Genomic DNA, 15752 nt, shown 5'->3' with positions numbered 1-15752 from the left:
TTTTGGCCCCAAACATTAAAAACTAGATTTTTTTTTAGTCGAATGGTATTTCAAAGAGTATCACCCGCTCTAATGAAATAAAGTTTGACAAAAATTTAAAAACATTTCTGATAAAACACATAAGTATTGGTCACGTGATGTATTGTCGGGATCCCAACAAAAACTAATCTTGAGCACTTTATTTCACTGCTACAATAATTGGTGGACTTTTTCGAGCAATGGCTCAAATGAAAGCTTGTAACTTTCTCGACCCCATCAAAATACCTATTGAATTTTAAATCAAAATTTTGGGGTCAAATCGGCCAAAAATCTAACATAGCATCTTTAATCTTACAATAGCAATTATTACAATTACCTTTCAGACTTTATTTTGAGGATAATTGCAAGCTTGCATGCCATTGTTTACAGAGCAAGATAATAATAATAATTTGGTACACGTAGGTTAATCAGTCATCACAGCTGAGAGTCTGAATTGATGATAATACATGTAGCTACATGTTCAAGTTGCAGGCATGCAAGGGTACTTTTTGGCAGCCATCAGTCGCATCAGACCAATCACCTGCCTACCCACAATGTACACATAAGAAAACACATAGGAAAATGAATGTGTAAATTGAAAATAATTTGGAGTTGAACTTTGACTAGAGTGAGCGATCCATAATAATGTGCTGGCACTCTCTGAGACATCTAGCCTATGTTGGCGCTTTCCATTTTGTTAAAACCCCAACCAGGTTTAACTTTCAATGCATATTTGCCAAACCAGACTATGAGCTTTGAAAATAAATATCAACGTAATAACAGAAATACTTTGGTTGGTGTTCAGCTTTATGCATTACATTATGTTGTGCTTGGTTGGTGTTCAGCTTTATGCTTTACATTATGTTGTGTTTGGTTGGTGTTCAGCTTTATGCTTTACATTATGTTGTGTTTGGTTGGTGTTCAGCTTTATGCTTTACATTATGTTGTGTTTGGTTGGTGTTCAGCTTTATGCTTTACATTATGTTGTGTTTGGTTGGTGTTCAGCTTTATGCTTTACATTATGTTGTGTTCATATGCCAACCAGCTAGCAACCTTAAACTGATACTTGTTTTATCGATTGGACGCCATAGAGTGGGGGAAACAAGCGAAAAAAGTAACCAAATAAATAAAACAAAATAAAAATCAGATTCAGAATGGATGACATGGACCAGACATTTCTAGATAATGTTCCTTCTTTACATATGTACGGTCTTTAAAAAAACCGAACTGCCACTGTGGTGCTGGATGTCAAATCATAAAAAATTGAAGAACAAGAAGTCATGGGGATATGATGAAATGGTAATCCTGATCACCTTGATGGGAAAAGATAGCACCCAGATTAAGATGGATGGCCGCCATGCATACGCTGTATGGGCTGTTTCACCTCGGGCGCAGTAAATAAACAAGGGTTACCTTCACACAATGATTTCGTGCCTCAGACAAAATGTAACAAGGAAGACAAGGAACCCTGGACACTACAAAAATTATTGTCATTTCACACGAGATACACGAGATACATTTTGTAAAAAATGTACAAACATGGTCGATATACATGTAGCAAGGAACCCTTACTATAAGTTGCTCACATGTGAAAGGGGCTATAGTAAACACAATCTCCTCATACTGTTATTTTATCAAGTGCTACACTTACCAACCCTGAAGTTTATAGCTGTCAGCAAATTCTTTAACACTTCTGAAAGACGCCAAGTCAAGAATCATAGTACTGACTTCAGCCAGTGAAAGTTCCTCTTTGATTTTGCCTGCAGCAGTATTGGCACTCTTCAGGTTGTGACTGGCTATGACTACATGAACACCATGTAGTGCAAGTGACCTGGCAGTTTCAAATCCTGTAAGTTGACAAACAATTTTGTATTCATAAATACCTCAGACAGTTTCGCTATTCCTATTGGTGGAGAGCACGTCACGTGGGGGTGTTTAAACCTTTGATAAATGACCAGTGTTTATAATCAGTTGTGAGCGGAGACTCCGCGCTAGTCTTGATGCAAGACGATTCTTGTTACGGGCAATGCAGGCGCTGTCCATGAGTTGGCCGTGCTGTGTGTGAAAGGAAAACCAGCGAATGTGCACCAAGACTATACACGCATGCGCACGAGCGGAACCGGAAAACACATGCATACGGACGTCGTACATGTACATGTATACTGAACATACCATGGAGGTGGAAACATACAGAGCTCAAGCACTCGGAAACGGATTAGTTTTACAGAGGTTCTTACTTTATTGTGCCTTTTAACCAAAAAGGTATTTATGAATGGGAATAATAGGGTAGCTACTAGTTCTTTCACAGCCGTTTAAAACCTTGCATGGTCGAATTGCCATGTGATAAAGGCCCTCGCTGCAAGGGCCTTTATATCATACGGCAATTCGACCATGCCTGTTTTAAACGACCATGAAAGAACTAGTAGCTACCCTATTATTCCCTTATTTAAATTTCAACCTCAGTAACTTGTTTGGTAAATTCACGCCTTTATATTAAAGGCGCTTTATAAATATTATTATTTATTATTATTATTGTTATTACTTTTTGTATCTTGTTTACGACACTTTTTTTTATCAATATGCACAAGATTTGATACTTGAATCCTTTCATTCTGACCAATTTACATTTCGCTTTTTTTTAACACTCATACTGTCTGTTCGACCAAATTGCTCGGTCTGATCCAGCGTTGCGTTTACACTGGCCTTGATTATTATTTGATTCACCTAGAGGTCGTTCACACGCTGTACTAAAGTTGGTCTAACTCAACTTAGACTGGTTCGGGTTCAGCTTTTGTGCATCTGAACGCAAAAAAATAAAGAACAGATCAGGTCTAAACCCAAAAATTTAGACCGTCCAGTGGGGCGGTCTTAAGTCTAAACCAGTTCGGGTTTATCTTTCAAAGGCAGTGGACACTTTTGGTAATTACTCAAAATAATTATTAGCATAAAACCTTACTTGGTAACGAGTAATAGGGAAGAGGTTGATAGCATAAAACATTGAGACAAACGGCTCCCTCTGAAGTGAAGTAGTTTTCCAGAAAGAAGTATTTGTCAACAAATTTGATTTTGAGACCTCAGATTTAGAATTTGAGGTCTCGAAATCAAGCATCCGAAAGCACACAACTCGAGCGACAAGGGTATCTTTTCTTTCATAGTTATATCGCAACTTTATCGCAACTTCATTGGCCAAATTCATAAAAACTAGCAATTACTTACAAGCACAGGCACTGAGCAAAAGTAAAATGTTCTTCAGCAGAAGCTGAAGCAAAAGTAATTGCTTAAAAATGTATACATAACCTTAATAACGGGCTATTCATGTGCGATGAAGCATGCAATAAATGTGGAGCTTAATGAACAATAGAAGTGCTATCGTCTCATTGCACTATCGTCTCATTGCGCTATCGTCTCATTGCGCTATCGTCTCATTGCGCTATCGTCTCATTGCCCTATTGTCTCATTGCGCTATCGTCTCATTGAGCTATCGTCTCATTGAGATATCGTCTCATTGAGCTATCGTCTCATTGCGCTATCGTCTCATTGCGCTATCGTCTCATTGCCCTATCGTCTCATTGAGCTATTGTCTCATTGAGCTATCGCCTCACTGAGCTATCGTCTCATTGAGCTATCGCCTCACTGAGGCATCGTCTCATTGCCCTATCGTCTCATTGCACTATCGTCTCATTGCCCTATCGTCTCATTGCACTATCGTCTCATTGAGTTATCGTCTCATTGAGCTATCGTCTCATTGAGCTATCGTCTCATTGCCCTATCGTCTCATTGAGCTATCGTCTCATTGCACTATCGCCTCAATGCGCTATCGTCTCATTGCGCTATCGTCTCATTTCCCTTTTGTCTCATTGAGCTATCGCCTCACTGAGCTATCGTCTCATTGAGCTATCGCCTAACTGAGCTATCGTCTCATTGCCCTATCGTCTCATTGCACTATCATCTCATTGCCCTATCGTTTCATTGCACTATCGTCTCATTGAGTTATCGTCTCATTGAGCTATCGTCTCATTGAGCTATCGTCTCATTGCACTATCGTCTCACTGAGCTATCGTCTCATTGAGTTATTGTCTCATTGAGCTATCGTCTCATTGCGCTACCGCCTCATTGCGCTATTGTCTCCTTGCCCTATCGTCTCATTGCCCTATCGTCTCATTGAGTTATCGTCTCATTGCCCTATCGTCTCATTGAGTTATCGTCTCATTGCACTATTGTCTCATTGAGCTATCGTCTCATTGCGCTATCGTCTCATTGAGTTATCGTCTCATTGAGCTATCGTCTCATTGAGATATCGTCTCATTGAGATATCGTCTCATTGCGCTATTGTCTCACTGAGCTATCGTCTCATTGCGCTACCGCCTCATTGCGCTACTGCCTCATTGCGCTATCGCCTCATTGCGCTATCGTCTCATTGAGCTATCGTCTCATTGAGCTATCGTCTCATTGCACTATCGTCTCATTGAGCTATCGTCTCATTGAGTTATTGTCTCATTGAGCTATCGTCTCATTGCACTACCGCCTCATTGCGCTACCGCCTCATTGCGCTACCGCCTCATTGCGCTATTGTCTCCTTGCCCTATCGTCTCCTTGCCCTATCGTCTCATTGCCCTATCGTCTCATTGAGTTATCGTCTCATTGCACTATCGTCTCATTGAGCTATCATCTCATTGCGCTATCGTCTCATTGAGTTATCGTCTCATTGAGCTATCGTCTCATTGAGATATCGTCTCATTGAGATATCGTCTCATTGCGCTATCGTCTCACTGAGCTATCGTCTCATTGCGCTACCGCCTCATTGCGCTACCGCCTCATTGCGCTACCGCCTCATTGCGCTATTGTCTCCTTGCCCTATCGTCTCATTGCTCTATTGTCTCATTGAGTTATCGTCTCATTGCATTATCGTCTCATTGAGCTATCGTCTCATTGCGCTATCGTCTCATTGAGTTATCGTCTCATTGAGCTATCGTCTCATTGAGCTATCGTCTCATTGCGCTATAGTCTCATTGAGCTATCCTCTCATTGAGCTATCGTCTCATTGAGCTATCGTCTCATTGCACTATCGTCTCATTGAGTTATCGTCTCATTGAGATATCGTCTCATTGAGCTATCGTCTCATTGCACTACTGCTCATTGAGCTATCGTCTCATTGAGCTATTGTCTCATTGAGTTATTGTAAGAAGCCGGTTATAAATCATACCGCTTATGTGCACAATTTTGACTTACATCACCTCCCCTTAAGGACAGCGTGCGTCTTCGTGTATCATATTAATCGGTGTTATAATCATGTGATTCTCACAGTGTAATATTATATGATGGAAATGTTTATTTGTTATGGTTTTCTATTACTGATGAGAGATGCATAATGGCGGGAATCCAATTCACCCACTTGAGTTTAGGTGGAAGAATATATCAACTAATAGCAGGTAGTTCAGTGCCTCATTGTTCTCGCTCTCTCTACGTCTCCGTCCCGATATTGGAGGCGGCCAAGCTCAAAAATCTTGACAATTTGCATCAATTTGGCGATTCTGGGAGCGTAGTTTGAGCCTCGTCAATACAATTGATATCGTATCCGGGATTGGTTGAGTCGTGTTTGATTAAATAACATTTTGGGTTTTATGTAGAATTTAACTGGATAATGTGGCGATGTCAGAATGTCATTGCTCTTTGGTTGTGTATGGGGATTATAACGTTACTGCTATCATCCACATGAAGTACTATGGATTCCCCGATAGTACAACTAAGTTATGTTTGCACTCGTTGTTATGGTTGTTATGGAAAGTATTACTTTTTACATGATAAGCTTTTACTGTGTAATTCAACATACAGTAATAGTTTGATTTACTGCACTGTGTAATAATGTTCACTCTGTTTTCTAAATGTGTTTGTAGGGTGTTTGTTTTCTCCTTGTAAACTGATGGAAATGGACACAAATAAAAGAAGTTTCAAAAACAGCATTGTGTTGGGGACTCTACAGGGGCTTATCCCCCCTGTACTAGACGGTCGTCAGCGTCCGTACCACTACACTATCGTCTCATTGAGCTATTGTCTCATTGCGCTATCGTCTCATTGCGCTATTATCTCAATTGAGCTATCGTCTCATTGCGTTATCGTCTCATTGCGCTATCGTCTCATTGAGCTATCGTCTCAATGAGCTATCGTCTCATTGAGCTATCGTCTCATTGCGCTATCGTCTCATTGAGCTATCTTCTCATTGCGCTATCGTCTCATTGATCTATTGTCTCATTGCGCTATTCGTCTAATTGAGCTATCGTCTCATTGAGCTATCGTCTCATTGAGCAATCTTCTCATTGCGCTGTTGTCTCATTGCGCTATCAGCTCATTGCGCTATCGTCTCATTGAGCAATCTTCTCATTGCGCTATCGTCTCATTGCGCTAACAGCTGATTGCGCTATCGTCTCATTGCGCTATCGTCTCATTGCGCTATCGTCTCATTGAGCTATCAGCTCATTGCGCTATCGTCTCATTGAGCTATCGTCTCATTGCACTATCGTCTCATTGTGCTATCGTCTCATTGAGCTATCCTCTCAAACCTCATAGTTCTAGGACCTCAAGTGCTGAAATTTGAATTTGACATCTAACGTTTTGGGGTAAAATCAAATGATTTTCGAGAGTGATTTTTCAAAGTATCTCAACAATCCTGATGACTTGCTCAGAAAGGAGTACTGCACAAGTTCTCATATTAACGTTCAAAGATTGCTTCTCAAGGTTAACGTACTGTATAAATGGGGTCTAGCATCTTGACTTACTTGCCTCTATGCTTGCATCATGCGTTTTTCCTTGAGTGCACACGTGGTACATGTAAGCTCCAACACCTCGCACAGACAATCATGGTATATTGTTCACAACGTTGTGTTCTTTTTCCACTGGTCTTGACCGTGGTCTTAAAAAAAATGGACCTGTGCTAATGGAGAGTAGAGGTACACTTTTCTCACGATACTGACTTAACAACATAGTATTCTTTAGACCCAAGGACCCCCTGTTTATTTTCCTTGTGTGAAAAGGCCTTAAGAGTCACCTACCAATTCCTGTAGTTGCCCCTGTTACCACTGCATACTTGTCAGAGAGATCTCTGCCCTGTAACACACCAAGTGCTGAACTGTAAGCATCAAACCGTTGGGATATAACGTCAGGTCTCCCACAATCTTCATGAGCAAAAGCAAGACGAGGGTCCGTATAGGTTGTCCGCTTATTCACATGGCTACAGGAAATAAATTGCATACAAACAATTAAAACCAAGAGCACAATGCCTTTATACAGCGCCAATCCATAATTCAAATTAAAGCTCCCAAGCACTGTGAAAACAAAAAAAGTTAAAGTAGACATGGTACACTAATTTAATTAATCAAAGAAAAGAAAACACAAGAATAATTGAAACTAGACATTAGGTGTTTGAGGACAAACACAAATCTGTTCCGTGTTGTTTTGCTCGGATTTTGTGCCAAGGAGTCTAAAACTGAAGAACAGTTTGAAAAATAATGTATCGTTCTTTATTAATGTATAGTAACTATGTATAGTTTGAAAATCAGTTGTATAGTACTTGAGATATGGTCCCACTTCCTGTTGACCCGGAAGTAGGGGTCAACAAGGGGTCAACAAGGGGTCACAGTTTTTAAAGTCAATATTAATGTCTAAGGAGTCTAAAACTGAAAAAAGTTTGAAAAACGGTTGTATAGTACTTGAGATATGGTCCCACTTCCGGTTGACCCGAAAGTATAGGTCAACTTGAGGTCACGGTTTTTCAAAAACTTCCAATCCCCAAGGAGTTTATAACTACAAACAGTATCAAAATCGACCCTGTACTTCTTGAGATATGGTGCTACAAAGATTTCCTAATTAAGTATGCAAATGAGGGTCATGTAGTTAATTAATTAAGAATTTGAAAAAAAATTACAATAAAGAGTAAAGCTTATGTTCTAAGCTTCAATTTGGTATATGATTTCACTCTTTTGAATTTATGGTTTGGGAGATTAGGCTTAAAGGGAAGGTACACGCTTGGTAATTACTCAAAACAAATATTAACTTTAAAACTGACTTAGTAACGAGCATTGGAGAGCTGTTGATAGTATAAAACATTGTGGGAAATGACTCCCTCTGAAGTAACATAGTTTTTGAGAAGGAGGTAATTTCTCACTAAAATAATAAAAGACTTCTAGTTGGAAGTCTTTTATTCCCATCTGAAAGCACACAAATTCGTTCGACAAGGGCTGTTTTTCTTTCATCATTTTCTCGCAACTTTAAACGTGCCTTTAAACAAAAAAACATGTACAAATGCAATGGGGTTTTAGGCAGAAATGAAGTATAACAATCAAGACAACTAGAAATAGTGATTGTAAACAATCACACAGCTGTTCCGCTAATTAATTGTTTTCTAATCTCCAATAAAACACACACATTACAACTTTATGACATGTTGTTAACATTGTCTTGATTCTCGATCGACATGAGTTTAAAAACAATAATAAAAGGTCAACATGAGGTCATGGCCATCATTTTCAATAAATTTAACCCAGGCTCGATTTTGAAAGCCCAAGGAGTCTAAATCTGAAAAAAGTCCCAAAAAGGTCCCACTTCCGGTTGAACAGGAAGTAGAGGTCAACTTGAGATCACGTTTTTTTTAAATTAATTTCCAACCCCCAAGGAGTCTATAACTACAAACAGTTTATAAATCGGCTGTGTAGTTGGTGATATATGATGCTGCAAAGATTTCCTAATTAAATAAGCGAATGTGGGTCACAGAATGTTAATAATTTTTACGATACGAATTAAGCTGACGTCCTAAGCTTCCATTTGATTATACATGTTTAAAAACATAATTTTGTAGGATACTCCTTTCCTGCTCCTGCCAATAGGGGCGCTCTTATGAGAGATTTCAATTGCACCATTTCTGCACAATGTCTGTATCTGACTCTGTTTTTGTACGTGTACATCGCAGAGACCAAATCTGGCATAAAATGTCAAGCTATAACTTCCCCTCATATACATGTAGGCCCCCTATAGAACACATACGGCCCAGTTTTATGGCTCTGTTTCAACCAAACTCTGCCCATACAACCACCATTCTTCGTTACTGTGCAAGCGCTGAAATATCTGTGCAAGTTCGAATCAAAGATTACATATGATGAGTTTCCCCACGCACAAGCAAAAATATCCCTGCTAAGCTGTGAAATATGCTTTATGTACAATGTAAGCGCGTAATATCCATGCTTCAATTCAATTCAAGTGTCAATTCCTTGCTTACGCAGTGAAACAGCGTCAAATTGGACCAGTCTCACAAGATTTCCCCTCATGTACTAATTTTTTTCTTCTTCACTTTTACATGTTGGAAGTGTAGGCCTTACCAAACCTACTTACAGGGCAAAATTTCATGGTTCTGATAAACACCAAACTCTGCGCTTACAATCACCATTTTCCGATAACTTTGCAAGCGCGGAATATAATGTTTGCACACAAACAAAAGAAATCCCTGCTAAGCAATCTATTTTGCTTGACATAAGCACAGAATTCACTGCCTCTGCTAGGCACTGAGCAGAGCATGACATTGGGCCCATTCGCACAAGATTTTTCATTAAGCAAGTTCCCATCATGATAGGCCTGGGTGACTAGTGAAATTTACTACTCGACTAGTCGCACCTCAAACCCAACTACGACACTTGTCGAGATAAATTACGGATTCTCAAGATTTGTGCAGCAATGTGCCACAAGCGCAATATCAATTATATTGCTTGTTGCGAATAGTAGTAAGCAGCACAACTGTTTCACCAAACAGGTAGTCGGGTAAATTTTTGTAGTCAACGTGTGGGCACGATTATAAGGCCGTAGAGAAAAACAGTAGTCGCGACTCGAATAATAGTTTGTAGTCGCGTCTTTAACACTAAAGCACACTAGTCGCCCCGGCCTACTTTTGCACAAGCAAAGCACGGTTATCTTGCGAATGCAAATCAAATTATTAAGTCACTGTTTTCGCAGTGAAAGTTTCGCAGGAGTTGAGCACAATTAGTCGAACTGTAGCAATTTTGTTGTTGCGAATTGTGACGCTCAAGAACACAATCCCGACTAAGCTGATACGCTAAGCATAAGAACAATTCCCTGCGATTATTTCCTTTAAAAGCCATTGGCCCAGGACCAAACTACATATAGCTTTTTAAACAAAAAGCAACTAAACACAGCAAATACCATGCCTCATGTACAAGTTGTGAATCCAGGTATTCTGCTTAATTTCTGCAATTTTTTAAAGCAAAATGTTTTGCCTATTTATTTTAAACAGCTCTATAAAATTTAGCCACTCAACCACCAGAGAATCGTAAGCATAATAAAATCTCTGCTTTTTTACTCCTGACAACGAGCTTTTGTTTGTCATGGTCTAATTTCAGAAAGTAAAGCGAAATACTGGAATTAGTTTAGGCAAAAGGTCCCCGGCGCAAACATGGTGACTTTACCCGTAAATCATTCAAAATCCCAGGCGGTCTATTTTCGACGTCCACGCTTGTCGTCTGAAACGAACCCGGTCATTCGACACACCACGCTCAGAGCTTGTCAAATTTTGGGAACAAGTTTAGACTTGTGCTAGTCGGTGACCGTAAGAAATTTATGTACATGTACAAAAAAAACGCAATAACATCGGTCATAAATGGGATAAGGACTTGATCAAGTTAACAATTTTACAATTTTTACAATTCAAATAAAGTTTTACGCCGTACCCAAGATCTTTAAAAAAATTCCCTGGGAATCTTCCAAAATCCGCAGGGATTTTCTATTCTATAGAAGAAAATACTCCCCTCAGATACCTACAAATGGATTTACAATGCGCAAGCGCAAGCGACTCCACTGAACAAAAACAAAGCACCCCTCCTTGCACTGCAGGTCCCGTGTGTACACACAAATAACGCCCTTCTTTTTACCTGAGCCTTTTCTGTGTTAAGTCCCTGGACCCTTTTTAAACCTTTTGGGAGGGAAGGTATCGGAGGTGAGTATTTTCTTATATAGAATAGAAAATCCCTGCAAATTTTTGGAGATTCTATTACAGAAAATAGCTCACCTCCGATAACTATAAATGCTGAGTAGCACCGTTAAGCGGCAAGATAGGGAGGGAACAGGACATGCAGTGTAGTGCCCAGAGAGTACATATCTAAACTAATTATGCCTGAAACAATGAAAAACAGGAGATGTTAAGACATACCAGTATGCTGTGTTTGAGGTGCTCTTAAGAGGTCAAGTCGGCAATTCTACTGTGTCTCCGGGTTGTTGACTGTGCTGCTGAGCGTTGAACTTGTCTGTCCATGCGACTGTCTGACTGCAGCACATCTTGCAGGTTGCAGGAAGTGAATGTTGAGGGATTTTCTTAGCAGGCTGCATGCACAATCCCTGGAATAGTCACCCTCCGAAAGAGAGCTAAGATGTAGTCACACTTCCTGCTTAGTGAGCTCGGATCGGAACCCTGTTTGCCTTTGGCACTTGGTTCGGAGCCTTGATGCCTTTCACATCATCTTTGATGTACTCGAGGCTTGCAGAGAGGATCTACCCATAGCCAGCGGAGATGCCATTCGCATCTGTGGTGGCTGAGATTGAACCTGGGAAAGATATTCATGCCATTCGCATCTGTGGTGACTTTTGATGAACCTGAGATGCTATTTCACAACGTTAGCGTTTTTTTCTGGCAAAGCTGATGCTGGCCGGTTTTCATATGCTCTACTTGGAGAACCGGACGTTGACCCAGGTTGGGCTTGCAGAGAGGGTCTACCAATAGCCAGCTGAGCTGTCTATTCGCATCTGTGGTGGCCTTCAGGAAAATTGGTAGAATAGGTACGACCTAGAAGACGTCTTAGCATCTGTGGCGGCCTATGATGAACCTGAGACGCTTTACACGCCGTTAACGGTTCGCCTGGCAGAGCTGACGCTGGTTGGCTTTCATATGCTTTACTTGGACGACTATTTGGCCAAACCCCTGTTTGGCTTGCAGAGAGGGTCTACCCACAGCCAGCTGAGATGTGATCCACATCTGTGGTGGCTGAGATTGAACCTGGGCGGAAATTCAAGGCCGTAAACGGTTCTTCCTGAGCTGGTAGAATGGGTATGGCCTAATAGATGCATGTCGCACCTGTGGCGGCCTTGTTGAACCTGAGACGCTTTGCGCCATTAACGGTTCGCCTGGCAGAGCTGATGCTGGCTGGTTTTCATATGCTCTACTTGGAGGACCAGGCATAGACCCAAGTGACTGAGTAGCGGGCTGTTGTAGTTTATGTTGGGTTCATAGCTTCAACAATCCACATAGCAGAAGTAGCTGCAGAGGCTGCATGGTATGGCAGAACTGTCATGATGATGAATAGAGCTCTGCATTGGGTCACCCCACAGCCCTTTCGTCCGAACAAAATAAAATATTTTAGAATGTGGACAGGGCAGCTTGTCATCCTAGATGTTTGAAACGCGTGTTTAACTACGACAAAGATATCTGGGGTTGAAAAATTTGGCGACTGGTTCTTAGTCAAGAAGCCCAAGTGTGGAATTTGTTGAACGCCCCGTGGTTCCCAGCGCAAGTGTGGTTTTAGGAACAGGGCGTGAAATTTACTTCTGGGACGGGCCATGGAAGCTGCTAGCGGGAAGACTGTTTTGACTGTCAGCAAATGAAGGAACAGGATCCCCCAGGGTCCGAGGGAGACTTTGACCACTGAGAAGTACGCTGCAGAGGTCCCATGACAGGGTAAGCTTTTTGGTGCGTGGTATGTCATCGAACATGCCCCCCAAAAGGTGTAAAATAGAAGTGGTGTTTATATAGGTTTGAGTTATAGCCCGGCCCTCCGAGTAAGACACCAATGACAGATCTGTTGTCAAGAATGGTTGTAATTTGAAAGTGAAACAGGTGAAGAAGAAGAATCCCCATCCCCTTATAAGATGCTAATCCAACAGTCATTGCTCATAGCGACGAACAGTTAGCTTTGAAAAGGATGATTGAGATTTTACAGATGCAGAATGGGGGCTGAATACTTTCTAGCTGCACCATTTGATGCAATGTTGCAAGGTCCCTTGCAGATCTGTTGTTTGATCCTTTGTAGTACTAAATGTAGCAGGGAAAATGGGAAAAAAAAGATGTACCCCAGGAGGCCTGTCTAATCAAGCTCAGGGAAAAGCGTGTCGTGTACGAAGAGTTGGCAGCTTGTGATTGAGAGGGTAGTGGGGGACCACTCCGTAAAACTGCTTACCCGTTGGGAATGCACCACTTTGGGAGTTCCCACGTGTGCATGCAGAGGGAAGGTGAGTGGGTACCCCCTTAGCAGATTTCTGTAGGAACCCTGTGGAATTGTCTGTCTTTATAAGGACTGTACGATTGTTTTTATTTTATATTATGCTGAAGAGCCCCTTGAAATGGTAGAAGCAGGTAGATGTGAAGTATCTTTTCTGTAGGTGACCAAGTTCCCGCCACTGAAGAATTCATCTAGGCGGGCTCCACTATATGACAGTGAGGCATCTGTATTGAGAGTCACTGATGCAGTGGGTGGCAGGAATGTTGTACCGCAGGGGAGATTCTAATGAAGAGTGTACCATTAGAGAGAGCTGACCAGCACTGGTTTGGTTATGTCTGTTCGGGGTCAGTTAAGAAAGAAAAAAGAAAAATCAGAAAAAGCTGAAGATGGCGCAAGAACATTCTGCACGACAGTACTGGGTCTTCAAGACTGGCCAAATTCAAAAGACGAAGTCAGACCCTGGCTGGGAAAATTGACGGAGTAAGGAATATTTGAACTAATGCCGCTCTGGTGAGGCCACATTAAACCTTCCCGGTCGTCATGTTGAGGGATGCCCCAAGAAATGTTGGGCTTTGAGATGGGACCAGACAAGACCTCACTACATTGATAATGAGCCTCAGGTTCGTTAAAGAGCTTTGACAAGTGTCCGAATGGAGGATCAGCCAGTCGACCAGGTACCTAGAAAGTGATTCTGGTAAAGACCCTTGGAGGCATCGGGACTGGTAGGTCTTGTGTCGGTAGTTGACTGGAGGTATCTCCGGTGATATGTATGACTCTTAAGGACAGCTCCTAGCGTTTTCATCAGGAAATGCCTGGTTCGAAAAAGGCACTGAGGGGCCGAAGATTGATGATCGGTCGCCACTGGTTGAAAAAACTTGGGAGCCAGAAGGAAGGAGATGAAGCCTTATCTAGTATTCAGGAAGAGGGACTGAAGCGTTTTTTTTTTTGTTTTTTTTTTGAGAATCTGTTGCAATTGAAGTCCCAACATCTGACAACCGACCACCCACCGATCCCGGAGCAGGTGAGACAGGAGGTAAGCGGTTATGTTGGAGTCATTGTCTCTTGGGTCCTCGTGACCGCTGCGTCTTGAAGAAGTGGGTTGAGCTAGAGGGTGTTGCCTTAGCTGCAGAGAGTTGGGAGCGATAACCTGGTTTGGCTGCTGAGCGAGAAAAGTTGGCCCTTGGTCGACGAAAATTGGACTGGTAGGGGCGACGAAGAGGCCATTTGTCGCTTTTCCTGCCCTTATTATTGGTGCGTGGGGGCATTGAAGAAGAAGATTTATTTGAGGGTCGACGCAGGTTGATCTTCCCGTCTTAAGAAGCTTGGCCTCTTGAAGCATAGTATCGTTGAATTTATTTGCGAAGAGATCACTCCCGAGCAAAGGTTATTTTTCCATCTGTTCTCTGGAGCACTGTGAGGGCCAGTAGAGCTGATCGAGAATGAGCGACCTACGCAGGGAAGTAGCCATAGCCGAACTGGTAGTAATTGACTGTAAACATGAACCGAGGCAGTCATCAAGAAAACTAAACATGATTGGCAGGAGCTCTGGATCCACTGTCGCAGGGTCCTTTGAAGCCCGAGCTAGAGTATCGGACAATAATACAGACATGTTCGAAACCTTGGCCCCATAGCATAAATGACGGTCTAGCTTCTCAAGAGAACTGTTGAGGTCTTTAGTGTGTTTATCCGGGAAGATATTTTTTCGGGTAGGTTTATCAGACCGAAGCTTATCGCGGTGGTGGGCGGACGTCCAAGCGAGGAAGATCCTCGTAATCCGGTGGCTGTTCCTGCGGAAAGTAGCCAGCAAAATACCAAAGAGTGTTGACTGAAATCTGCGAGGATCGCCAGGGAAGAAAGACCATTTTGAGGGCCGGAAGTAAGCGGTGCAGTGTGAAGGGAATGCCCGCAACTCCTTCGCCGGAACCCGGTGTAGATGAGACTGTCCGGCAGAAAAAAAAAGTGGAAAATGAAATGAAAAAAAAAAAAAACATGACTGGGGGAAGACAAATCTTCCAAAGCTCCACAGTTCGCCGTTGACAAGTTGACCTCCAGCGGGGGAGCTGGTGAAAACATCGTTTGGATTGAAGAAGAAGTCTCCGACAAAACCTGGAAACCTTCCCGTTGGGTACAAGTAGGCATGGCCAGACTATCCTGCCAGGCCGTAAAATATCTCCAATCCGCGGAAGACCAGCCGGAGCAGACCCGGCACGTTTTTTTCGACGAACAAACGCGACATCTCTGACATGTTGCATACACCTCGAACTTATGCTTTGAGAGAATTTTTTTTAATCATTTTTTTTTTCAACCTTTTAATACAAAATTATTATTCACCTGTTTTGTTTTTTTCAATTGGGGGCTCCGTTTTTTTTAATCCTTTTTTCTTCTTCATAAAACATTTTTAAAGCTACTCACACAATAACACTGTCAATAACAAAATGCGGTATTTCTACGTTTTGACATCATCAATCATTT

The 15752-nt window shown here is 41.8% G+C and overlaps 1 protein-coding gene across 1 annotated transcript; it reads right to left on the bottom strand.

Annotated features, from left to right (window-relative positions):
- Positions 1–260: 260 nt before the first annotated feature.
- Positions 261–14619, bottom strand: LOC117288902 (WW domain-containing oxidoreductase-like). Its single transcript, XM_033769775.1, has 4 exons — positions 14288–14619; positions 7065–7243; positions 1670–1865; positions 261–563 (listed from the first exon to the last, which is right to left on the bottom strand). Exons 1-4 carry the CDS (start codon positions 14617–14619, stop codon positions 500–502), a joined length of 771 nt encoding a protein of 256 aa, XP_033625666.1. The 3' UTR covers positions 261–499.
- Between the last annotated feature and the right edge of the window lie 1133 nt (positions 14620–15752).

This window comes from Asterias rubens, chromosome 4 (genome assembly GCF_902459465.1).
Source record: "Asterias rubens chromosome 4, eAstRub1.3, whole genome shotgun sequence".
Lineage (NCBI taxonomy): Eukaryota > Metazoa > Echinodermata > Asteroidea > Forcipulatida > Asteriidae > Asterias > Asterias rubens.
Note: the sequence above shows the minus strand (reverse complement) of the source record. Positions and strands in the feature narration are given on the sequence as shown.